Source organism: Nerophis ophidion, linkage group LG17 (genome assembly GCF_033978795.1).
Source record: "Nerophis ophidion isolate RoL-2023_Sa linkage group LG17, RoL_Noph_v1.0, whole genome shotgun sequence".
Classification (NCBI taxonomy): domain Eukaryota; kingdom Metazoa; phylum Chordata; class Actinopteri; order Syngnathiformes; family Syngnathidae; genus Nerophis; species Nerophis ophidion.
Window position 1 is genome coordinate 7,444,370 of NC_084627.1, and position 27,210 is coordinate 7,471,579.

At 43.1% G+C, this 27,210-nt stretch overlaps 1 protein-coding gene across 5 annotated transcripts in view; it reads left to right on the forward strand.

The window, feature by feature from the left end:
* The window catches only part of LOC133535933 (glutamate receptor ionotropic, delta-1-like), a 198,467-nt gene that overhangs the window by 120,783 nt on the left and 50,474 nt on the right, over positions 1-27,210 (forward strand). For all 5 annotated transcript variants that reach the window (XM_061875999.1, XM_061876002.1, XM_061876001.1 and 2 more), the window contains exons 3-5: positions 9,718-10,002; positions 20,242-20,447; positions 24,955-25,008. In XM_061875999.1, coding sequence (XP_061731983.1) covers positions 9,718-10,002; positions 20,242-20,447; positions 24,955-25,008 — 545 coding nt within the window. The remainder of the gene's footprint in view (positions 1-9,717; positions 10,003-20,241; positions 20,448-24,954; positions 25,009-27,210) is intronic.

Here is a 27,210-nt window from a genome sequence, read left to right on the forward strand (position 1 = left end):
ATTGGGGTTCTGATGATGTTCTTTTGATGTTCTGCTGTTGTTCTGCTGATGTTCTGTTGATGTTCTGATTGGGTTCTGCTGATGTGCTGTTGCAGTTCTGCTGATGATCTAATGGGGTTCTGCTGTTGTTCTGTTGATGTCCTGTTGTTATTCTGTTGATGTTCTGATTGGGTTCTGCTGATCTTTTGTTGATGTTCTGCTGGGGTTCTGCTGAAGTTCTGCTAAGGTTCTGCTGATGATCTATTGAGGTTCTGCTGTTGTTCTGTTGATGTTCTGATTGGGTTCTGCTGATGTTCTGCAGAAGTTCTGATGATGTTCTGCTGATGTTCTGCTGGGGTTCTGCAGAAATTCTGCTGAGGTTCTGCTGATGATCTATTGGGGTTCTGCTGATGTTCTTATTGGGTTCTGCTGATGTTCTGTTGCTGTTCTGCACAAGTTGTGTTGATGTTCTGCTGGGGTTCTGCTGAGGTTCTGCTGATGATCTATTGGGGTTCTGCTGATGTTCTTATTGGGTTCTGCTGATGTTCTGTTGCTGTTCTGCACAAGTTCTGTTGATGTTCTGCTGAGGTTCTGCTGATGTTCTGCTGATGTTCGGGGGGATAAAGCAGAAGAGCCTCCCTGCTGGATGAGAAGATGAAAGAGAAGATGATGTCATTGCTTCACCTGCACGCTCTCAATGCACCTTTTGTGTTGTCAAAGTGGGCGGGGCCTCGCAGCTCTCGGGGGAATCAAAGGCTTTGATGCGCCTCTCTCAGGCTCCGCCCATTAATAAAAGATGACTCCCCCTTTGCAAGAAGGTAATCCTCCGAGACACTTCCAGAACTTTCAGTCTACTCCTCCTCCTCCTCTTACCTTTTTACTCGCCGGCTCGTCTCCATGACGACTCTGCTTCTCCACCTGCCTCCTCTTCCTCAGCCGCCTCACCTCAACTCCTCGTCTTCGTCTCCTCGCTCCATCATCGTCATCATCGTCGTCGTCCATGCTCTTCATTGTCTTTCTGGGAAGAGGGGCTGACCTTTGACCCCTCACAAGCCGAGGGGAGGGGTGTCCTTGCTTTGAAGATGCTGCGGCTGTTGTCACGGCAACGCTCATTCATCCCGCTGAAGAGGATGCCGCCTGCTACAAAGCAAAGTAGAACACCTTGAAGGTCCCGGTCATGTGACCACACCTGCTCAAGTCTCACCAGCAAATAAAAAGGTGTTAGTTAGCCTTCAGGTTTCACATTCTGCAACAAGTTAGCATTTTTTAAACCAACTTTGCAGCGTGCGCTCCTTTGTGCCACACCTCTTGCCGCAAAACCGAACCACGACAACACTTTTCTTTTCTTTGGAACAAACGTCTCGTTAGCGTTAGCCTCGGCCATGTTTTCCCAGGCGTGTCAATCTCCGCTAAGGAAATAAGAGGGCGGACGCTGCAGAAGGTCCTCAGGGCAAAAAAAACATTAACTTCTGCAAAAAAAACGAACAAAAAAACAATTAAATTGATGTATTGCACCGTGCTAAGCCTTCTGGGTAATGTAGTACACAAAGATGTACTTCCTAGTTGACATGTATTTATATTTTTATTTCATGGAATGAAGAACACGTTTACATTTGCAACACTGACCGAGCAAAGAGACATGTTAGAGATGTTGAAGTGTGATGACCATCTCTCACAGTCTCTCATTCATCAACAAAGGTGGGCGCTACAGGTGGCTCTGTAAAGTGGACACATGTTCTTAGGTGTTGGAACATAAATGAATGCTGAAGCCTGTAAAACATACACAGAGAATGTCTGCCACTGGTGGAGCACAAAGCAGACTATCTTTTATTATTATTATTTTTATTATTAGTCGTAAGCAATGGCTTTTACTGCCACCTAGTGTCTTCATTCAGCATACCAACTTAAAAGTAGCCTTGAAGGCCTACTGAAAGCCACTACTAGTCACCAAGCAGTCTGATAGTTTGTATATCAATGATGAAATAACACCAGGGCTTCACGGTGGCAGAGGGGTTAGTGCGTCTGCCTCACAATACAAACGTCCTAAGCAGTCCTGGGTTCAATCCCAGGCTCGGGATCTTTCTGTGTGGAGTTTGCATGTTCTCCCCGTGAATGCGTGGGTTCCCTCCGGGTACTTTGGCTTCCTCCCATGCACCTGGGGATAGGCCCCTCCCACCTCCAAAGACATGCACTTGGGGATAGGCCCCTCCCACCTCCAAAGACAAGCACCTGGGGATAGGCCCCTCCCACCTCCAAAGACATGCACCTGGGGATATGCCCCTCCCACCTCCAAAGATATACACCTGGGGATATGCCCCTCCCACCTCCAAAGACATGCACCTGGGGATAGGCCCCTCCCACCTCCAAGGACATGCAACTGGGGATAGGCCCCTCCCACCTCCAAAGACATGCACCTGGGGATAGGCCCCTCCCACCTCCAAAGACATGCACCTGGGGATAGGCCCCTCCCACCTCCAAAGACATGCACCTGGGGATAGGCCCCTCCCACCTCCAAGGACATGCAACTGGGGATAGGCCCCTCCCACCTCCAAAGACATGCACCTGGGGTTAGGCCCCTCCCACCTCCAAAGACATGCACCTGGGGATAGGCCCCTCCCACCTCCAAAGACATGCACCTGGGGATAGGCCCCTCCCACCTCCAAGGACATGCAACTGGGGATAGGCCCCTCCCACCTCCAAAGACATGCACCTGGGGATAGGCCCCTCCCACCTCCAAAGACATGCACCCGGGGTTGGACTCCCTCCCACCTCCAAAGACATGCACCTGGGATAGGCCCCTCCCACCTCCAAAGACATGCACCTGGGGATAGGCCCCTCCCACCTCCAAAGACATGCACCTGGGGATAGGTTGATTGGCAACACTAAATGGTCCCTAGTGTGTGAATGTTGTCTGTCTATCTGTGTTGAGGTGGCGACTTGTCCAGGGTGTACCCCGCCTTCCGCCCGATTGTAGCTGAGATAGGCGCCAGGGAATAAGCGGTAGGAAATGGATGGATGGATGGATGGAAATATTAACATTGCAACACATGCCAATACGGCCTTTTTAGTTTGCTAAATTACAATTTTGAATTTCCCGGGAGTTTCGTCTTGAAAACGTCGTGTAATGATGACGTGTACGCAAGACGTCATGCGTTTTTAGGAAGTATGAGCACTACGCACACACACACAGCTAAAAGTGGTCTGCTTTAACGGCATAATTACACAGTATTTTGGACATCTGTGTTGCTGAATCTTTTGCAATTTGTTCAATTAATATTGGAGAAGTCACAGTAGAAAGATGGAGTTGGGAAGCTTTAGCCTTTAGCCACACAAACACACGGTGATTCCTTGTTTAAAATTCCCGGAGGTGAAACTTTACTATGGATCAGAGCGCGGTCAAGCAGACATGAATCACGACGGAATGTCAACCAGCAGGTTTCGGTGAGAAAATTGTGGTTAAAAAGTCGCTTCTTACTGGAGAAAAGCTGAGCTTGTGTCGTCCATGAAGCTGCCGTCGACTCCCCTGAGACATTGGTGTCAACATACCCGTGGACACACCCCTCCGACTATCAGGTACTATTTAACTCACTAAAACACTAGCAACACAATACAAAGATAAGGGATTTCCCACAATTATCCTAGTAAATGTGTCTAAAAACATCGGAATCGGTCCCAATGCAATCGCATTTTTTTTAACTCGTTTTTAATTTTTTTTAAGTTTTTTTCAACATCCTCAAACACAAATTTTTCATCCTCGCTCAAATTAATGGGGAAATTGTCGTGATCTCGGTCCGAATAGCACTTTTTGTTGGAGGCTCCCATTATAAACAATGTGAATATGTGAGGAGCCCCCACACTTGTGATGTCATCGTCTGCTACTTCCGGTAGAGGCAGGGCTTTTCTTTTAGCACCAAAAATTGTGAACTTTATCGTGGATGTTCTCTACTAAATCCTTTCAGCAAAAATATGGCAATATGATGAAATGATGAAGTATGACACATAGAATGGAGCTGCTATCCCCGTTTAAATAAGAACATCTCATTTCAGTAGGCCTTTTATTTTCTAAATGTTTTTATTATTTATTTATTAATTTAGGCTGTTGGGATCAAATGAATAAAAATAAAGGATTTTTTGTCTGCTATAAAATGAATAAATAAATAATTCTTGATTAATTCTCAAATCAACATAATTCTTGTATAATTCTTAAAATATTCTGAGAAAATTCTTGAATAATTCTTCAATATTTCTTCAATAATTTTTTTAGTAATTCTCTAATGATTTTTAAATATTTATTCAATAATGTTTTATTAAACTTGAATAATTCTTAAATCAATCTTAGAACATTTTAACATCATTCGAATTAATTATTTATTTATCTTTCAACAATTCTTAAATCATTTATGAATAATTCGTAAATTATATTTGAATAATTCTTGAACAAATCTTTAATAATGTTTGAATAATTCATAAATATTTTTTAAATCACCTTTGAATAATTCTTCAATAACTGTTGAACAATTCTTAACTAATTATTTCATCGTGTTTGAATAATTCTTCAATAATTCATATATAATTCTTAAATCCTCTTTGAATAATTCTTGAATATTTTTTCTAAAAGTTCTTAATTCTTTATTCATGTTTGAATATTTTTTGAATAACTCATACATATTTCTTAAATCATCTTTAAATTTACCTTGAATAATTATTGAAAAATTATTGAAAAATTCATACATAATTCTTGAATCATCTTTGAATGATTCTTGAAATTTTTGAATAATTTATAAATAATTTTTAATTCTCTGAGTACTTCTTGAAAACCTCTTACATCATTTTTAAATCATGTTTGAGTAATTCATAAATGATTCTTTAATGATCTCTGAATAATGTTTGAATAATTCTTGAAACATTTTAAAATAATATTCAAATCATTTTAAAATCATTTTTGAATACTTCTTAAATAATAAGAATAGAGGTTACTTTTAAGTCTGTGCGCTATAAAAGGAATAAAACATCAATAGTATTTTGTTCCAGTTCTGTTGTGCTTTTGATGACACTTCAAACATTGTTACTCAATTCCTAAAATCACAAGTTGATTCATGTTATTGAGCCGAATCTTGCCAGGACTGAGTATTGCTATTTATGTGTAGTGTATTGTACTGTTGCCATAGAAACGGAGGTGAGGCGAGCAGACAGGTGTTGAAAAGCCATTAAAGTTGTGGCTGCGTGGGATCAATACATGTGATCAGCAGCGTGATGCCTCCTCCATTCTTTGATGACTGCGTGGCTCACTTTGCTACTCAGGAGGTGCTCTCACTTCAGCACCGACGCTTCTTCTGCTTCCCAAAGCCAGGAGATCACAAAAACACTCAGCCGTGTGCGGCCAGGCGTGCGGGGGCCCAGGCGAGTTAAGGCTAATGGCGCCACGCCGCCGTGAGATGGATCCTATAATTAAGCAGGAGGGAGATTACACCCTGCTGGCTGCAGGTGAAATATGAGTGCTGAGGGGGGAAACTGTGCAAGTGTGTGTGTGTGTGTGTGTGTGTGACTGTGTGTGTGTGTGTGCGTGTGTGTGCGTGCGTGCGTGAGTGTGTGTGCGCGGGCGAAAAAGCGGCTGTGCTAACAAGTGATAGTAGGATGAAGAGTCCACTTCCTGCTTTGTGATTATGTCAGGAGTCCACTTCCTGCTTATTGATTATTCAAAGAATCCACTTCCTGCTTATTGATTATTTCAAGAGTCCACTTCCTGCTTTAAGAGTCCACTTCCTGCTTATTGATTATTTCAAGAGTCCACTTCCTGCTTATTGATTATTTCAAATGCCCACTTCCTGCTCTAAGAGTCCACTTCCTGCTTTTTGATTATTTCAAGAGTCCACTTCCTGCTTTAAGAGTCCACTTCCTGCTTATTGATTATCTCAAGAATCCACTTCCTGCTTATTGATTATTTCAAAAGTCCACTTCCTGCTTTAAGAGTCCACTTCCTGCTTATTGATTATTTCAAAAGTCCACTTCCTGCTTTAAGAGTACACTTCCTTGTTATTGATTATTTCAAAAGTCAGCTTCCTGCTTTAAGAGTCCACTTCATGCTTTTTGATTATTTCAAGAGTCCACTTCCTGCTTTAATAGTCCACTTCCTGCTTTTTGATTATTTCAAGAGTCCACTTCCTGCTTTAAGAGTCCACTTCCTGCTTATTGATTATTTCAAGAATCCACTTCCTGCTTATTGATTATTTCAAAAGTCCACTTCCTGCTTATTGATTATTTCAAAAGTCCACTTCCTGCTTTAAGAGTACACTTCCTGCTTATTGATTATTTCAAAAGTCAGCTTCCTGCTTTAAGAGTCCACTTCCTGCTTATTGATTATTTCAAGAATCCACTTCCTGCTTTAAGAGTCTACTTCCTGCTTATTGATTATTTCAAAAGTCCACTTCCTGCTTTGAGAGTCCACTTCCTGCTTTAAGAGTCCACTTCCTGCTTATTGATTATTTTAAGAATCCACTTCCTGCTTATTGATTATTTCAAATGTCCACTTCCTGCTTTAAGAGTCCACTTCCTGCTTTTTGATTATTTCAAGAGTCCACTTCCTGCTTTAAGAGTCCACTTCCTGCTTATTGATTATTTCAAGAATCCACTTCCTGCTTATTGATTATTTCAAAAGTCCACTTCCTGCTTTAAGATTCCACTTCCTGCTTTAAGAGCCCACTTCCTGCTTATTGATTATTTCAAAAGTCCACTTCCTGCTTTAAGAGTCCACTTCCTGCTTATTGATTATTTCAAAAGTCCACTTCCTGCTTTAAGAGTCCACTTCCTGCTTATTGATTATTTCAAGAATCCACTTCCTGCTTTAAGAGTCTACTTCCTGCTTATTGATTATTTCAAAAGTCCACTTCCTGCTTTAAGAGTCCACTTCCTGCCTATTGATTATTTTAAGAATCCACTTCCTGCTTATTGACTATTTCAAATGTCCACTTCCTGCTTTAAGAGTCCACTTCCTGCTTTTTGATTATTTCAAGCGTCCACTTACTGCTTTAAGAGTCCACTTCCTGCTTATTGATTATTTCAAGAATCTACTTCCTGCTTATTGATCATTTCAAATGTCCACTTCCTGCTTTATGAGTCCACTTCCTGCTTTTTGATTATTTCAAGCGTCCACTTACTGCTTTAAGAGTCCACTTCCTGCTTACTGATTATTTCAAAAGTCCACTTCCTGCTTTAAGAGTCCACTTCCTGCTTATTGATTATTTCAAGAATCTACTTCCTGCTTATTGATCATTTCAAATGTCCACTTCCTGCTTTAAGAGTCCACTTCCTGCTTTTTGATTATTTCAAGCGTCCACTTACTGCTTTAATAGTCCACTTCCTGCTTATTGATTATTTCAAGAATCTACTTCCTGCTTATTGATCATTTCAAATGTCCACTTCCTGCTTTAAGAGTCCACTTCCTGCTTTTTGATTATTTCAAGCGTCCACTTACTGCTTTAAGAGTCCACTTCCTGCTTATTGATTATTTCAAGAATCTACTTCCTGCTTATTGATCATTTCAAATGTCCACTTACTGCTTTAAGAGTCCACTTCCCGCTTATTGATTATTTCAAGAATCTACTTCCTGCATATTGATTATTTCAAGAGTCCACTTCCTGCTTTAAGAGTCCACTTCCTGCTTCAAGAGTCCACTTCCTGCTTATTGATTATTTCAAAAGTCAGCTACCTGCTTTAAGAGTCCACTTCCTGCTTATTATTTCAAGAATCCACTTCCTGCTTTAAGAGTCCACTTCCTGCTTATTGATTATTTCAAAAGTCCTCTTCCTGCTTTAAGAGTCCACTTCCTGCTTATTGATTATTTTAAGAATCCACTTCCTGCTGATTGATTATTTCAAACGTCCACTTCCTTCTGTAAGAGTCCATTTCCTGCTTATTGATTATTTCAAAAGTCCACTTCCTGCTTTAAGAGTCCACTTCCTGCTTACTGATTATTTCAAAAGTCCACTTCCTGCTTTAAGAGTCCACTTCCTGCTTATTGATCATTTCAAATGTCCACTTACTGCTTTAAGAGTCCACTTCCCGCTTATTGATTATTTCAAGAATCTACTTCCTGCATATTGATTATTTCAAGAGTCCACTTCCTGCTTTAAGAGTCCACTTCCTGCTTCAAGAGTCCACTTCCTGCTTATTGATTATTTCAAAAGTCAGCTACCTGCTTTAAGAGTCCACTTCCTGCTTATTATTTCAAGAATCCACTTCCTGCTTTAAGAGTCCACTTCCTGCTTATTGATTATTTTAAGAATCCACTTCCTGCTTATTGATTATTTCAAATGTCCACTTCCTGCTTTAAGAGTCCACTTCCTGCTTATTGATTATTTCAAGAGTCCACTTCCTGTTTTAGCCCCACAACAGGCCCCCCCCCCAACAGCCCCACCCACTCAGCGTCACCCGTCTTAAATCCACCAGGATGGCGGAGGCGGGACGAGAGGTGGTGGGCGGCCGGGACCTGGGGGGTTTGAGTGGGGGGGCGGTATTGAGGATGAAGAGATTTCAGCACAAAGTGTGTGTGTGAATGCCAGCTTCTTTTCAATGTGTGTGTGTGTGTGTGTGTGTGTGTGTGTGAATGAATGCCAGCTTCTTTTCAATGTGTGTGTGTGTGTGTGTGTGTGTGTGTGTGTGCGCACATGATGAAATATGATTCTGCTGAAAGGTTTAAAAATATTCTTCAAGTCGTCTTCTTGAATCCTTCAGTCTGGCTCCCAGGGAAGGCGGACACTTCCCCTCCTCCTCCCTCATCCCTCCTGCTTTGTTCTTCTGTTGTGTCTTCACCTCCTGGAAGACTACTCTCGCACTCCTCTCTAACGTCTACACAATGGGACTGATCGACTGTCCTGAGGGAGAGGTGGGGGGGTGGGGGGGTGGAGGGTCCTGAGCTTTGCTGTCCATCTGCAACCGCACTGACTTGACTCCACCGCAGAAAAAGTCGACACTTGCCTTGCGGAACGACAACTTCATTGTTTTTGTAGCCAGCGACAACACAACAGTAGCATCATCCATCAACCACGCCCCCGGCCCCCGTATCAGCAGTCATGTGACTCTGGACCCCGTAGGTGCACATGACCCCCTGGATAGGGTTCTTTCATCCTGGACCTCCAGAATCAAGCATTTGGGTTTATCCAGCCATCCATTTTCTACCGCTTATTCCCTTCAGAGCTGCGGGGGGCGCTGGAGCCTATCTCAGCTAAAATCGGGCGGGAGACACATACACCCTGGACAAGTCGCTACCTCATCACAGGGCCAACACAGATAAGACATTTGGGTCAACAGGGTGAAATTAGGCCCACAAACATTTGTCCCCGCCCATTAAGACGGAATATTTTATTTTGAAAGTAACCCTGACCATTTATTTTGTGTTTGCGCGTGACTTCCTGTCCAACACAAGCAGGTTTTAGCTGACTTGATCCGCAAAAAACCCTGAAAAGTCTCAAGTTTGGTTTGTCGTAAAATATTTAGAAATGCTTCGCTGGAGGCGGTTTTCCAGGTCTCAAACTGTGACCCCCAGTAAGATCTCGGTTTGGGGTTTGCCTTTCTGATCTTTCTGCGGGGGCGTGGCACCCATCAGTCTTCCTGTGTGCTCTACCATGTCTGTGTGTGTACTTGGACAAGTTTCCTTGTACTTTTTAAGCGCAATGACAAAAACGTCCATGTTGTCGTTGTTCCAGACTTTTTCCCGACTGGTCTGTCTTTGTGTCCCCCCAGCCTGCGAGCTGATGAACCAGGGCATCTTGGCGCTGGTGACATCTACGGGCTGCGCCTCGGCCAGCGCGCTGCAGTCGCTGACGGACGCCATGCACATCCCGCACTTGTACATCCAGAGGAACGGCGGGGGCTCGCCACGGACCGCCTGCCAGCTCAACCCTCCCGCCGGGGGCCGCAGCTACACGCTGAACGCCCGGCCGCCCGTCCGCCTCAACGACGTCATGCTGACGCTGGTGGAGGAGCTGCGCTGGCAGAAGTTCATCGTGTTCTACGACATCGAGTACGGTACGTCATCGGAACCACAATTGTTCTCTTCTTCTATGTTAGCAGAATCTGAAATACTTTGCTAGTCCTTGGGGGGGAGTTCTGAAATTGTAAAGGCGAGCGAAGAGTGAGGGAAGAGTGACTCGGTGCGGCGCCTGCAGTGTTGCGGACCCTGTATCGCTTTGTCGTGGTGAAGAAGGAGCTCAGCCGGAAGGCAAAGTTCTCAATTTACTGGTCGATCTACATCCCCGTCCTTAACTATGGTCATGATCTTTGGGTTATGACCAGAGGACAAGACACCGGGTGAGTTTCCTCCACCGGCTGGCAGGACTCTCCCTTAGAGATAGGGTGAGAAGTTCTGCCATTCAGGAGGAGCTCAGAGTCAAGCTGCTTCTTGTCCACATGGAGAGGAGCCAGATGAGGTGGTTCTGGTCAGAAGGCCCCGGGACCAGATGGCTGGGGAGAGGGAAGTCTGGTCTTCTCTGGGAAGGCTGCTGCCCCACCTCGGACAAGTGGAAGAGAACATAAACAAGTACTTAAGCCCCACTTAAGAACTTTCAGTTTTGCTTGATTTTAGTGTCGCCATTGCCGGAAGAAGACCACATTTCCCATGATGCCGAGCACATACAGCGTCACACTGAAGAAGACCACATTTCCCATGATGCTGAGCACATACGTCACACTGAAGAAGACCACATTTCCCATGATGCCGAGCACATACAGCGTCACACTGACATGATGTCCGCTGTAATATCGTCACAAATAAGCAAACCGTATCAATAAATGATCTTGGATCGCTCTACAAACACGACGCTACTACAAAGAATGTACCGGGTCGGATGCAGCTCCCAAGCAAAGAAAGACAGAAGATAGTTTAGATAGTTTATTTGAAGGAAGTAGTGTGAAACTATCACGCTGGTGGCTATTTATTGCCAACACGATAATCTCTTATAGCTAATATTAGCATTAGCATTTTGATTTAAGCATGGAAAGTCACTTCCTAGTTTAGCAGAACCAGAACCGAGGCAGCATCGACCTGAAATCCCTCGTCTTTGAGCTCATGTCAGCGAGTGAAAGCTGGAGCAATGTTGATCCTTCACTGTCCTTTCATCCGGGTAGTCTCCCTTATTCTTTCTCAGACAAAACTACCGTATTTCCTTGAATTGCCGCCGGGGCGCTAATATTTAAAACCTCTTCTCACTCCGGCACTTACCAAAGGCATGCGGTAAATTTAGGCCTGCGCTTATAAATTTGAGTGTGATGTAAGGATACCATCATGAAAAGCACATTTAATAAACAAAACGTTATTATGGTCTTACCTTTACTTATAAATGAAGTCCATGCGCAGCTCCTTCTGATCAAAAGCATCGATAACTTGTTTATAGAAGTCTTCCTTATCTTTCTTCAGTTTTAAAAGTCTCTCTGTCTTGATGGAGATCTTCCTTTATTACTTCCTGCTTCGATTAAAAGTCCAGTTTAGAAAACTGTTTTATTTTAGATATGTAATCCTCCATGTTAAAAGTGCAAGCGAGAGGAAAAACTAAAGGATCGCTGCTCACTCTTGCTGCTTGTTGTCACTTCTTCTGCAGCCGAGTAGTCGCAAGAAGGATCACCTGGAGAAAGAAACAGTTTCTTTGGTTTTGGTGTTCTGTGATTTGTACCTGAGTAGTTTCTGACCTGGGTGGGAGGCCTAAACCCTGGACCGGTACAGGTCCTGGATGGGGCCAAAGTTGATGCAGTCCTGGTAGTCCCTTGCAGTCTGTGTGTGTCCAGCTTGGTCTGGACCTGTAAGTAGGGGTCTGACTCTTTGGGTCCCTAACCATGACAGTTCCCTTCAGAATCCGTTCTGGACTCAAGTCCATGTTTGGCGGAACAATTCTAATAAAACTCCTTCTGGTTTTATAGAAATTGGCCTAAAAAAGTATTTTTTCAACAGTTAAAAATGATGAAAAGTCAATATTTTGGCGAAGGATGAATGGAAATGAGGTGAACAAGAATCATCGATCTCCTTCTCCTGTGATCGTCTGCTCTTTGGTGCCAAGACCTGAGTCAGTCAGCCGCTACCTTGATGCTGTCACATGACCTCCTCGCCGGCGTACACACACACCAACGAACAGAAGAAGAAGGTGAAAAAGAAGAGGAAGATAAAGAAGGTGAAGAAGAAGAATTTGAGATGAATATGGAAAAGGAGAAGATGGAGAAGAAGAAGATGGAGAAGGTGAAGAAGAAGAAAAAGATGAAGAAAAAGGTGAAGAAGATGGAAAAGGTGAAGAAGAAGAAGAAAAAGATGAAGAAAAAGGTGAAGAAAATGGAAAAGGTGAAGAAGAAGACGATGGAAAAGAAGAAGTAGAAGGTCAAGAAGAAGAAGAGGAAGATAAAGATGAAGAAGAAAAAGGTGAGGAAGAAGAGGAAGATAAAGGTGAAGAAGGAGAAGAAGATGAAGATGAATAGGAAAAAGAAGATGGAGAAGAAAAAGAAGAAGAAGAAGGTGAAGAAGAAGAAAGTGAAGATGGAGAAGAAGAAGAAGATGGAGAAGAAGAAGAAGGTGAAAATGGAGAAGAAGAAGGTGAAAATGGAGAAGAAGAAAGAGAAGGTGAAGAAGAAAAAGGAGTGAAGTGAAGTGAATTATATTTATATAGCACTTTTCTCTAGTGACTCAAAGTGCTTTACATAGTGAAAGCCAATATCTAAGTTACATTTAAAGCAGTGTGGGTGGCACTGGGAGCAGGTGGGTAAAGTGTCTTGCCCAAGGACACAACGGCAGTGACTAGGATGGCGGAAGCGGGGATCGAACCTGGAACCCTCAAGTTGCTGACACGGCTGCTCTACCAACCGAGCTATACCGCGAGGAGGAGGAGATGGAGGTGAAGCAGAAGAAGAAGAAGGAGAAAGTGAAGAAGAAGAAGAAGAAGGAGGAGGAGGAGAAGGTGAAGAAGAAGAAGACGAAGGAAGATGAGGAGAAGGAGAAGTAGAAGAAAAAGGAGAAAGTGAAGGAGGAGTAGAAGTAGAAGAAGGGTTAGGGTTAAAGGAAGAGAAATCAGAATCACTTTCATGACTGGATGACTCAGTGAGTGTAGTTGGCGTAACCATGGCAACAGCAGCATCTTCTCAGTGGCGTCTCCTCTAAGAATCAGAAGAGAACAAGGTGACATCTTCATCTTCATCTCATCTCTGCCTGGCACTCTTTTGGTTCCTTCATCATCATCCTCCTCCTCCTCCTCTTCCTGCGTGTCCTCAATGTGCCGCCTGACGTTTGTGGCGTGCTGATCAAAATGTCCGCCTCGGTGGCGTTGATGGTGAGGTGAAGTGTTGGGACGTCCTGTGGTGTGGGAGGTGTGGAGGCCTTCTTCTTCTTCTCCTCCTATGCATATATATATATATATATATATATGTTTATGGCAGCATGGTGCTATAGAGGGTTAGTGCATCTGCCTCACAATACGAAGGTCCTGAGTTCAATCCCGGGCTCGGGATCTTTCTGTGTGGAGTTTGCATGTTCTCCCCGTGACTGCGTGGGTTCTCTCCTGGTACTCCGGCTTCCTCCCACTTCCAAAGACATGCACCTGGGGATAGGCCCCTCCCACCTCCAAAGACATGCACCTGGGGATAGGCCCCTCCCACCTCCAAAGACATGCACCTGGGGATAGGCCCCTCCCACCTCCAAAGACATGCACCTGGGGATAGGTTGATTGGCAACACTAAATGGTCCCTAGTGTGTGAATGTTGTCTGTCTATCTGTGTTGGCCCTGTGATGAGGTGGCGACTTGTCCAGGGTGTAGCCCGCCTTCCGCCCAATTGTAGCTGAGATAGGCGCCTGCGACCCCAAATGGGACAAGCGGTAGAAGATGGATGGATGGATCTGTATATATATATATATATATATATTGAAAAGTGTGGGCACCCCCGACCACACACACACACACACACACACACACACACACACACACACACACACACACACACACACACACACACACACACACACAAATGGCCTTTATTGTCCCCACAGTGTCTGCCGGCTATAAAAAAAAGGCGTCCATGAAGTGTTTGAGCCGGAAGCAGAAGTCCCAAAGTGTGTGATCAGTGTGTGGATGTGCTGGTACAAATGTTGATCTGCGTGACAGAATGCATGAGAAGGTCCACCATGGAGCCTCAGCAGTAGAAGAAGAAGACATGTCTGCATGCCAGTGACACGCTCTCACGCTAACCTGCTGAGAGCGCTGTGGCGCACATTGATCAAGATGACTTTGGATCAATGTCCTGTTGGCCAGCACGCCTGGACGAGCCACACTCGCCTTTCAGGTCTGTGCCGGCTCAAGGTGAAGACTGCAGAGAGGACAGGAAGTCAATTAGCCACTGCGGCCTGGCCGGTCCACATCAGTCCCAGAAGGACTTCTTGGGACTGTTGGCCTAAATCCTGCCTTAACTTCACATCAACTTGTGCTTTTATTCATTCTTGTCAGTCTTTGAGGTGAAGAGGGAGCAGCCTGTGGGTCCTTGGCCACCTTTGTCCACTAACAGGAATTATAGTCTACAATATTGACTTTTAGCAAGCAGAAGCAGCTCACTGTGTCAACAACAGCATTAGCTCGCTGCTATCAATGCAACGCTAAAATAGTGCGTCTGCGTTAGCACTTATAATAACAACATCACTCCTGTTTGCTCTGTCGCCACATCTATTGTTGCTACTTTCTGGATGTTTTTAGTGTGGATGTTCTATAGTGAGAGGACCCTCCATCTGTTGCATATTTATGTACACTTTACAATGCAGAAACAAATAACAACATCAGTCTCACATAGGATTGTGGAGGATGTACGCTGTGAAAGAACGGTCATCTACTGGTAGCTACGGCTGCCAGACGAAAACCAGAAAATTAAAGTAAAACACTGTAAACCAAATAATGATCAAAAACATTAGATTTACAGAAATTTTCATGAAACGTTTCCAGGAAAAATATCGTAATTTTACAGATTTTCACAAAATGATTAAGATCAACCACCTTTTAATAAAGTGACGATGCAAACAGTTCTGCAGAAAAATACTTTTATTTTACAGAGTTTTTCCAAATTATTACGATCAAACAACTTTAATGCAAAGACAATGCTGGAAGTTCCACAGATAAATACCATTATTTTACAGAATTTTTCTGAATTGTTAAGATCAGGGGTTTCAAACTCAATTTAGGGACGGCGTGGCGCAGTGGGAGAGTGGCCGTGCGCAACCCAAGGGTCCCTGGTTCAAATCCCACCTAGTACCAACCTCGTCACGTCCGTTGTGTCCTGAGCAAGACACTTCACCCTTGCTCCTGATGGGTTCTGGTTGGTGCCTTGCATGGCAGCTCCCTCCATCAGTGTGTGAATGTGTGTGTGAATGGGTGAATGTGGAAGTAGTGTCAAAGCGCTTTGAGTACCTTGAAGGTAGAAAAGCGCTATACAAGTACAACCCATTTATCATTTATTATTTATTTATTTATTTATAATTTACCTGGCGACCACTGGATGCCGAAACTACGTGAAAAGTGGATTCACTTTCTTAAAATGGCTATCCCGACCTAGAAAAATACTTGCCAATTCTCCCGATTTTCACGAGAGACTTCCTGTGACCCTCGCGAAGGATTGACCCGATATCCACCGGACAATTATCTTTAGGGAGTGCCGTGACAGCACCGCCTTCATCGTCCTCAGCAACCTTTCATCGCGTTCACTCTTTCACCATAAAAGCAGCGTGCCGACTGCAAGGCAGGTTGAACAAGGCTTCGTTGGTCATACAATATTAACTGCAAGACTTACTTGATCAACAGCCATACAGGTCACACTGAGGGTGGCTGTACAAACAAATTTAACACTGTTACAACTAGGCGCCACACTGTGAACCCACATCAAACAAGAATGACAAACACATTTCGGGAGAACAGCTTCACAGTAACACAAAATAAACACAAAAGAACAGATACCCAGAATGCCGTGTAGTGCCACACCCCCGCCACCACCCCACATCACCGCCGCCCTCCGTGCGTCGGTTGAGGTGGGCGGGGTTTGGTGGTTGCGGGGGTGTAGCCTGGAAGAGTAGCGCTGCATGGCATTCTGTGTATTTGTTCTTTTGTGTTTATTTTGTGTTACCGTAAGGCTGTTCTCCCGAAATGTGTTTGTCATTCTTGTTTGATGTGGGTTCACAATGTGGCGCATATTTGTAACAGTGTTAAATTTGTTTGTACGGCCACCGTCAGTGTGACCTGTATGGCTGTTGGCTGTTAATCAAATAAATAAATAAATGGGTTATACTTGTATAGCACTTTTCTACCTTCAAGGTACTCAAAGCGCTTTGACACTACTTCCACATTTACCCATTCACACACTGATAGAGGGAGCTGCCATGCAAGGCGCCAACCAGCACCCATCAGGAGCAAGGGTGAAGTGTCTTGCTCAGGACACAATGGACGTGACGAGGTTGGTACTAGGTGGGATTGAACCAGGGACCCTCGGGTTGCGCACGGCCACTCTCCCACTGCGCCACGCCGTCCCAATCAAGTTTGTCTTGCAGTCACCAACGTGTGTCATAATACAGAGAAACATTTTTAATTGTTAGTATTAGCATAAAACTTTATATAACAGGCTACAAATATGTTTCAACTTGAATATGAAAATACACATAAATATTAAAAAAATAAGATTTTCCTTAAAATTACATATAAAATTGTTAGATTGTTAGTATGGACATAGACTTTTAGATAACAAGCTACATATTAAATGAAAGTTAATTACCGTAATTTTACATGAACTTGAAAGTAATTTGATGAAACAGAAAATGATATGTATTAATAATTTGGTATTTTTCTGTAAAAAAATAAAAATAAAATATACATAGTTTGTCATTACTGGCATATTACTTAAAATAACAGGCGGTTTGTTTGTTTATTTACTTACAGATAATGTCTTCAATTCTACAGTTTTATAACCTATTTAAAAAAAAATAGAAGAATGAAAAATTACATTAGAAATTTAGAATAAACTAATCATTAAATCGGATTTTTTTTTTTTTTTTTTACAGTGTAATGTGTACACTTTTCCAGTATGACTGACCTGATAATCTGGTCAGAAGTGTGACTACAGTGACCTAAAATCTAGGGAAATTACCGGAGGTGTTTGGAGTGGAATATTCAAAATGGCCGACGGAATTGACGTATTCTCACATACTTTGTGTATTGGGAATACAATTGTAAGTGTGTGTGTGTGTGTGTGTGTGTGTGTGTCTGTGTGTGTGTGTGTGTGTGTGTGTGTGTGTGTGATGACAGTATGAAACATGAATACTTTCATCAAGTCAATTGTTTTTACACTCTGCTGATACTTTAACATTACTCTTTCATAGCATAGGGTGACATCATTGGGTGACAGTGACATCATAGGGGGACATCATAGTATCACATCATAGGGTAGCAGAGTGACATAGACTGACATCATAAGGTGACGGTACAACATCATAGGGTAACATAATCACATCATAGACCAATATCATAAGAAGACAGAATGACATCATAGGATCACATCATAGGGTAACATAATCACATCATAGGGTAACAGAATCACATCATAGACCGCTATCATAGGGAGACCGAATTACATCGTAGGGGAGATCATAGTATCACATCACAGGGTAGAGGGACATCATAGGGTTACATGATAGTATCACATCATAGGGTAACAGAGTGACATCATATGGTAACAGAATCACATCATAGACCGCTATCATAGGGAGACAGAATGACATCGTAGGGGAGATCATAGGGTGACATCATAGTATCACATTACAGGGCAAAAGAGTGACATCATAGGGTGACATCATAGTATCACATCATAGGGTAACAGAGTGACATCATAGTGACATCATAGTATCACATCATAGGGTAACAGAGTGAAATCATAGGGTAACAGAATGACATAGACTGACATCATAGGGTGACATCATGGTATCACATCATAGGGTAACATAGTGACATCATAGTGACAGCATAGTATCACATCATAGGGTAAGAGAGTGACATCATAGGGTAACAGAAGGACATCAAAGTGACATCATAGTATCACATCATAGGGTAACAGGGTGATATCATAGTGACATCATAGAATCACATCATAGGGTAAGAGAGTGACAATATAGGGTAACAGAACGACATAGACTGACATCATTGGGTGGCATCATGGTATCACATCATAGGGTAACAGGGTGACATCAAAGTATCACATCATAGGGTAACATAGTGACATCAAAGTATCACATCATAGGGTAACATAGTGACATCAAAGTATCACATCATAGGGTAACATAGTGACATCAAAGTATCACATCATAGGGTAACAGTGACATCAAAGTATCACATCATAGGGTAACGTAGTGACATCAAAGTATCACATCATAGGGTGACAGGGTGATATCATAGTGATAACATAGTATCACATCATAGGGTAACATAGTGACATCAAAGTATCACATCATAGGGTAACATAGTGACATCAAAGTATCACATCATAGGGTAACATAGTGACATCAAAGTATCACATCATAGGGTAACAGTGACATCAAAGTATCACATCATAGGGTAACGTAGTGACATCAAAGTATCACATCATAGGGTGACAGGGTGATATCATAGTGATAACATAGTATCACATCATAGGGTAACATAGTGACATCAAAGTATCACATCATAGGGTAACATAGTGACATCAAAGTATCACATCATAGGGTAACATAGTGACATCAAAGTATCACATCATAGGGTAACAGTGACATCAAAGTATCACATCATAGGGTAACGTAGTGACATCAAAGTATCACATCATAGGGTGACAGGGTGATATCATAGTGATAACATAGTATCACATCATAGGGTAACATAGTGACATCAAAGTATCACATCATAGGGTAACATAGTGACATCAAAGTATCACATCATAGGGTAACATAGCGACATCAAAGTATCACATCATAGGGTGACAGGGTGATATCATAGTGATAACATAGTATCACATCATAGGGTAACAGAGTGACATCAAAGTATCACATCATAGGGTAAAAGAGTGACAATATAGGGTAACAGAATGACATAGACTGACATCATAGGGTGACATCATGGTATCACATCATAGGGTAACAGGGTGACATCATAGGGTGACATCATAGTATCACATCATAGGGTAAGAGAGTGACATAGTATCACATCATAGGGTAACAGAGTGACATCATAGTATGACATCATAGGGTAAGAGGGTGACATCATAGTGACATCATAGTATCACATCATAGGGTAACAGAGTGACATCATAGTATGACATCATAGGGTAAGAGGGTGACATCATAGTGACATCATAGTATGACATCATAGGGTAACAGAGTGACATCATAGTATGACATCATAGGGTAAGAGAGTGACAATCTAGGGTAACAGAATGACATAGACTGACATCATAGGGTGACATGAATAAAGCAGGCGGTGTTGACACAACGTGTTCCTTCCACAACGTCGCTCGTGTTCGTGTCTGCGGCCGCCGATTGTTCCGCGCGGCCGACATCGCTGGAAATAGCAAAGCGCACTTTGCCTGCGTCTCTGGAGGGCGGCGGCGAGCGAGCGTCTGCTCGTTAGCGTCCCCCTCGCCAGCCCCGCCCCCAGGAAAGAAGGCAGGAGTCAATCAAGGCCCGTCTTCACACCAGACGGACGCCACAAGGAGGCGGTTAGCGTCCCCGCGTGCAGCCGCTTAATAATGGAGGCAACCCTCATGAAGACCCACACGCCACAACACCATCAAACTTTTATCACGGCCGCTGCAAGAAATGTGTGTCTCTCTCTATTTATAAATAAATAAATAAATAAATGGGTTGTACTTGTATAGCGCTTTTCTACCTTCAAGGTACTCAAAGCGCTTTGACACTACTTCCACATTCACACACTGATGGAGGGAGCTGCCATGCAAGGCGCCAACCAGCACCCATCAGGAGCAAGGGTGAAGTGTCTTGCTCAGGACACAACGGACGTGACGAGGTTGGTTCTAGGTGGGAATTGAACCAGGGACGCTCGGGTTGCGCACGGCCACTCTCCCACTGCGCCACGCCGTCCCTTATATATACATATGTGTGTGTATATATGTGTGTATATATGTGTGTGTATATATGTGTATATATGTGTGTATATGTGTGTATATATGTGTGTGTATATATGTGTATATGAGTGAAGTGTTGACAGTGTGTACTTTGCTGTGATCTTGCAGACATGCGTGGTCTGCAGGCCTTCCTGGACCAGACGTGCCGTGCAGGTGTGGAGGTGTCAGTGCAGAGAGTGGACAGGAACATCAGCAGAGTGTTCAGTCAGCTCTTCACCTCCATGAGGACGGAACAACTCAACCGCTACAGAGACACTCTGAGGAGAGCCATCCTGCTGCTCAGTCCCCACGCTGCACACACCTTCATACAGCAGGTACCTGCACATCTACACCTGCACACACCTTCATACAGCAACTGTACCTGCACATATACACCTGCACACACCTTCATACAGCAGGTACTGTACCTGCACATATACACCTGCACACGCCTTCATACAGCAGGTACCTGCACATCTACACCTGCACACGCCTTCATACAGCAGGTACTGTACCTGCACACACCTACACTTGCACACACCTACACACATTTACACATCTACACCTGGACACATCTACACCTGCACACACCTACACACATCTACACCTGTACACATCTACACCTGGACACATCTACACCTGCACACACCTACACACATCTACACATTTACACATCTACACCTGGACACATCTACACCTGCACACACCTACACACATCTACACCTGTACACATCTACACTTGGACACATCTACACCTGCACACACCTACACACATCTACACATTTACACATCTACACCTGGACACATCTACACCTGCACACACCTACACACATCTACACCTGTACACATCTACACCTGTACACATCTACACCTGGACACATCTACACTTACACACATCTACACCTGTACACATCTACACCTGCACACATCTACACCTGTACACATCTACACCTGTACACATCTACACCTGTACACATCTACACCTGGACACATCTACACCTGCACACATCTACACCTGTATACATCTACACCTGTATACATCTACACCTGCACACATCTACACCTGTACACATCTACACCTGCACACATCTACACCTATACACATCTACACCTGTACACATCTACACCTGTACACATCTACACCTGCACACATCTACACCTGCACACATCTACACCTGTATATATCTACACCTGTACACATCTACACCTGTACACATCTACACCTGTACACATCTACACCTGGACACATCTACACTTGCACACATCTACACCTGCACACATCTACACCTGCACACATCTACACCTGTATATATCTACACCTGTATACATCCACACCTGTACACATCTACACCTGTACACATCTACACCTGGACACATCTACACTTGCACACATCTACACCTGCACACATCTACACTTGCACACATCTACACCTGCACACATCTACACTTGCACACATCTACACCTGTACACATCTACACCTGTACACATCTACACCTGTATACATCTACACCTGCACACACCTACACCTGCACACATCTACACCTGTACACATCTACACCTGTACACATCTACACCTGTACACATCTACACCTGCACACATCTACACCTGCACACATCTACACCTGTATACATCTACACCTGTATACATCTACACCTGTATACATCTACACCTGTACACATCTACACCTGTACACATCTACACCTGCACACATCTACACCTGTACACATCTACACCTGCACACATCTACACCTGCACACACCTACACCTGCACACACCTACACCTGTACACATCTACACCTGTATACATCTACACCTGTACACACCTACACCTGCCTTCAAACAAGAGTTACCTACACACCTGTATACATCTGCACCTGCACACATCTACACTTGTATACATCTACACCTGTATACGTCTACACCTGCCTTCAAACAAGAGTTACCTACACACCTGTATACATCTGCACCTGCACACATCTACACTTGTATACATCTACACCTGTATACGTCTACACCTGCCTTCAAACAAGTTACCTACACACCTGTATACATCTGCACCTGCACACATCTACACTTGTATACATCTACACCTGTATACGTCTACACCTGCCTTCAAACAAGAGTTACCTACACACCTGTATACATCTGCACCTGCACACATCTACACTTGTATACATCTACACCTGTATACGTCTACACCTGCCTTCAAACAAGAGTTACCTACACACCTGTATACATCTGCACCTGCACACATCTACACTTGTATACATCTACACCTGTATACGTCTACACCTGCCTTCAAACAAGAGTTACCTACACACCTGTATACATCTGCACCTGCACACATCTACACTTGTATACATCTACACCTGTATACGTCTACACCTGCCTTCAAACAAGAGTTACCTACACACCTGTATACATCTACACACGTTTATACATCCACATCCCACAATCCCCACCTAGTACCAACCTCGTCACGTCCGTTGTGTCCTGAGCAAGACACTTCACCCTTGCTCCTGATGGGTGTTGGTTGGCTCCTTGCATGGCAGCTCCCTCCATCAGTGTGTGAATGTGTGTGTGAATGTGGAAGTAGTGTCAAAGCGCTTTGAGTACCTTGAAGGTAGAAAAGTGCTATACAAGTACAACCCATTTATTTATTTATACATCCACATGTATACTTCTACACACCTGTACTCATCTACACTTGTACACACACCTGTATACATCTGCACTTGTATGCATCTTACAGCATTTTACACACACACACACACACACACACATACACACACACACACACACACACACACACACACACACACACACACACACACACACGTGGGGGAGGGGGGGAGGGGGAGGGGGGGTTTGATGTAAGGTGCTTCCATGTTTCTGTTCTGTTACAACCACCAGAGAGAATTGATGTCAAAGAGCATGTTATGCAGGTGTGTGTGTGTGTGTGTGTGTGTGTGTGTGTGTGTGTGTGTGTGTGTGTGTGTGTGTGTGTGTGTGTGTGTGTCTAATGCATAATTTTATGAAAGCCCTGAAGTGAAGCACATTTCAACCTTGCCTCTGAAATCTGACATAAAAAAAGCTTCTTTGTCACATTTCTATCTTTCACAGCCCACATTTCAAATGTTTATTATTATTATTAAATTATTATTATTATTATTATTTCTATTTCCATGCTAAACAATAGCAGGGTTTTGCTAGTCTTCACCATTAAAAAACACAACAATATCTATACACTTTATTTAAAACAAATACAAACCCTTTTTCCATATGAATTGTGAAATGGTGTTAGATGTAAATATAAACAGAATACAATGATTTGCAAATCCTTTTCAAGCCATATTCAGTTGAATATGCTACAAAGACAACATATTTGATGTTCAAACTCATAAATGTATTTTTTTTTTGCAAATAATAATTAACTTAGAATTTCATGGCTGCAACACGTGCCAAAGTAGTTGGGAAAGGGCATGTTCACCACTGTGTTACATCACCTTTTCTTTTAACAACACTCAATAAACGTTTGGGAACTGAGGAAACTAATTGTTGAAGCTTTGAAAGTGGAATTCTTTCCCACTCTTGTTTTATGTAGAGCTTCAGTCCTTCAACAGTCCGGGGTCTCCACTGTCTCCACTTTGCGCCTATAACAATCCAGATGGTTATTTTCCTCTTTGTTCCGAAGGACACCACGTCCACAGTTTCCAAATATAATTTGAAATGTGGACTCGTCAGACCACTGAACACTTTTCCACTTTGCATCAGTCCATCTTAGATGGAAGTCGGCGGTGTTCCTGGGTGTTGTTGATAAATGGCTTTTGCTTTGCATAGTAGAGTTTTAACTTGCACTTAGAGATGTAGCGACCAACTGTAGTTACTGACAGTGGTTTTAGGAAGTGTTCCTGAGCCCATGTGGTGATATCCTTTACACACTGATGTCGGTTTTTGATGCAGTGCCGCCTGAGGGATCAAAGGTCTGTAATATCATGGCTTACGTGCAGTGATTTCTCCAGATTCTCTGAACCTTTTGATGATTTTACAGACCGTAGATGGTAAAATCCCTGAATTCCTTGCAATAGCTCGTTGAGAAATGTTGTTCTAAAACTGTTCTACAATTTGCTTACAAAGTGGTGACCCTCACCCCATCCTTTCTTGTGAATGACTTAGCATTTCATGGAAGCTGCTTTTATAGCCAATCATGGCACCCACCTGTTCCCAATTAGCCTGCACACCTGTGGGATGTTCCAAATAAGTGTTTGATGAGTATTCATGAACTTTATCAGTATTTATTGCCACCTTTCCCAACTTCTTTGTCACGTGTTGCTGGCATCAAATTCTAAAGTTAATTATTATTTGCAAAAAAAAAATAAAGTTTATGAGTTTGAACATCAAATATGTTGTCTTTGTAGCATATTCAACTGAATATGGCTTGAAAAGGATTTGCAAATCATTGTATTCTGTTTATATTTACATCTAACACCATTTCCCAACTCATATGGAAACGGGGTTGGTAGAAAATTACATTCTTGCAGATGTTTCAGTGCTGAAATGCTAACAGTGAGCACGCTGGCCAGGTAGCATCTTGTAACCACAACTATGATAACAATGCTAACAGTTAGCACAAGTTGTGTGTGGATACAATTTGTGCATACATGTAGATACAAGTTGTGTGTAGATAGAAGTTGTGTGTAAATACAGGTTGTGTGTCAAAGCAATTTGTGTATACGTGCAGATACAAGTTGTGTGTAGATACCATTTGTTTATATGGGTAGATACAATGTGTAGATACAAGTTGTGTGTAATGAAAAGTTGTGTGTTTGTGTGTGCGCAGGCGGTGGAGACCAACCTAGCATCCAAGGACAGTCACTGGGTCTTTGTTAACGAGGTACGTGCACCTTGCCTACTTACTCTACATTGTTTCACCTGGGGGCCCAACCTTTCCACTACAGAGGGCCCCGGGGCCCGCTGTGTTATTAAGACTGAAGTAGTCCATGAACTATAGTGCATACGGAGGACTTATGAAAACACAATGACACACAATTATATGTGTTCAAGTAAAACACATTAAGAATAAAATTGAAGTCATAATTTTTGCGCTTAAAGGCCTACTGAAATTAGATGTTCTTATTTAAACGGGGATAGCAGGTCCATTCTATGTGTTATACTTCATCATTTCGCGATATTGCCATAATTTTGCTGATGAAAAATATGCAATGAGTTCCCCATTAATTTAAGCGAAGATGAAAGATTTGTGGATGAGGAAAGTTAGAGTGAAGCACCAAAAAAAAGAAAGAAAAAAAAGAAAGGCGAGGGCTCCAGGCGGCGGCAGTGGTACTGATTCAGATGTAATTAGACACATTTACTAGGATAATTCTGGAAAATCCCTTATCTGCTTATTGTGTTAATAGTGTTTTAGTGAGATTATAAAGTCATACCTGAAAGTCGGAGGGGTGCGGTGAACGCCAGTGTCTCTGAGAGAAGCCAATGTAGGAGCCAAGATCACAGCTGCCTTTTTGACAGCTACAGGAGGAGGTCGCATTATCCACTGAAGTCTCAGGTAAGAGCTGACTTAATATCACAATTTTCCCATCCAAAAACTTGCTGGATGACATAGAGCAGTGGACCCCAACCGATTGGTACCGGACCGCAGAATCATTTTCTATTCATTTTTATTAAAAAAATAAATAAATAAATAAAATAAAACATTTTTTATTTTTATTAAATCAACATAAAAACTCAATATACACTTACAATTAGTGCACCAACCGCAAAAACCTCCCTTTTTCATGACAAAGAAAAAAAACAAACTGCCACAGGTGGTGGGGAAGTGTATTACACCTGCATTACTGCCACAGGTGGTGGGGATGTGTATTACACCTGCATTACTGCCACAGGTGGTGGGGAAGTGTATTACACCTGCATTACTGCCACAGGTGGTGGGGAAGTGTATTACACCTGCATTACTGCCACAGGTGGTGGGGAAGTGTATTACACCTGCATTACTGCCACAGGTGGTGGGGAAGTGTATTACACCTGCATTACTGCCACAGGTGGTGGGGAAGTGTGTTACACCTGCATTACTGCCACAGGTGGTGGGGAAGTGTATTACACCTGCATTACTGCCACAGGTGGTGGGGAAGTGTATTACACCTGCATTACTGCCACAGGTGGTGGGGAAGTGTATTACACCTGCATTACTGCCACAGGTGGTGGGGAAGTGTATTACACCTGCATTACTGCCACAGGTGGTGGGGAAGTGTATTACACCTGCATTACTGCCACAGGTGGCGGGGAAGTGTATTACACCTGCATTACTGCCACAGGTGGTGGGGAAGTGTATTACACCTGCATTACTGCCACAGGTGGTGGGGAAGTGTATTACACCTGCATTACTGCCACAGGTGGTGGGGAAGTGTATTACACCTGAAGCGCACACAGCTGGGAAACACCAGTTTTTCTTTGAGGGCCCTCATGGGGGCGCTGGCGACCCAACAATGGGCCCCGGCCCTATGGTTAAGATGCAGCCTTGATGTAGTTTGCAGCAGCATAAACGCTCCTTTATTGCGGGGAGTTGCTTGCTTCCTGGCGACAGTAAATGATCTCCCACAACATAAAAAGCCTTCCTTACAAATGGACAATTTCCACAGTTGGAGCATGAAAGCCATCTTTACTACTTTCTTCTCAATATAATTATTACTTTTATTTCATCTCAGCCCTCAGGACATGAAAGAAGTGCCACATAATAATCAAATATCATCATGCTGAGGCTGGGCCAATCACACGTCTCCATACTGGCCAGTGTGCTCATTTAGTGCACTTTGATCAAGTGAAAACAAACGTGTGCACTTTGATGACATGTAAACAAACATCAGTGCACTTTGATGAGGTGAAGACAAACATGAGTGCACTTTGATGCAGTGAAAACAAACATGAGTGCACTTTGATGAAAGTAAAACAAACATGAGTGCACTTTGATGAAGTGAAAACAAACATTAGTGCACTTTGATGACAAGAAAACAAACATGAGTGCACTTTGATGAGGTGAAGACAAACATGAGTGCACTATGATGAAGGTAAAAAAACATGA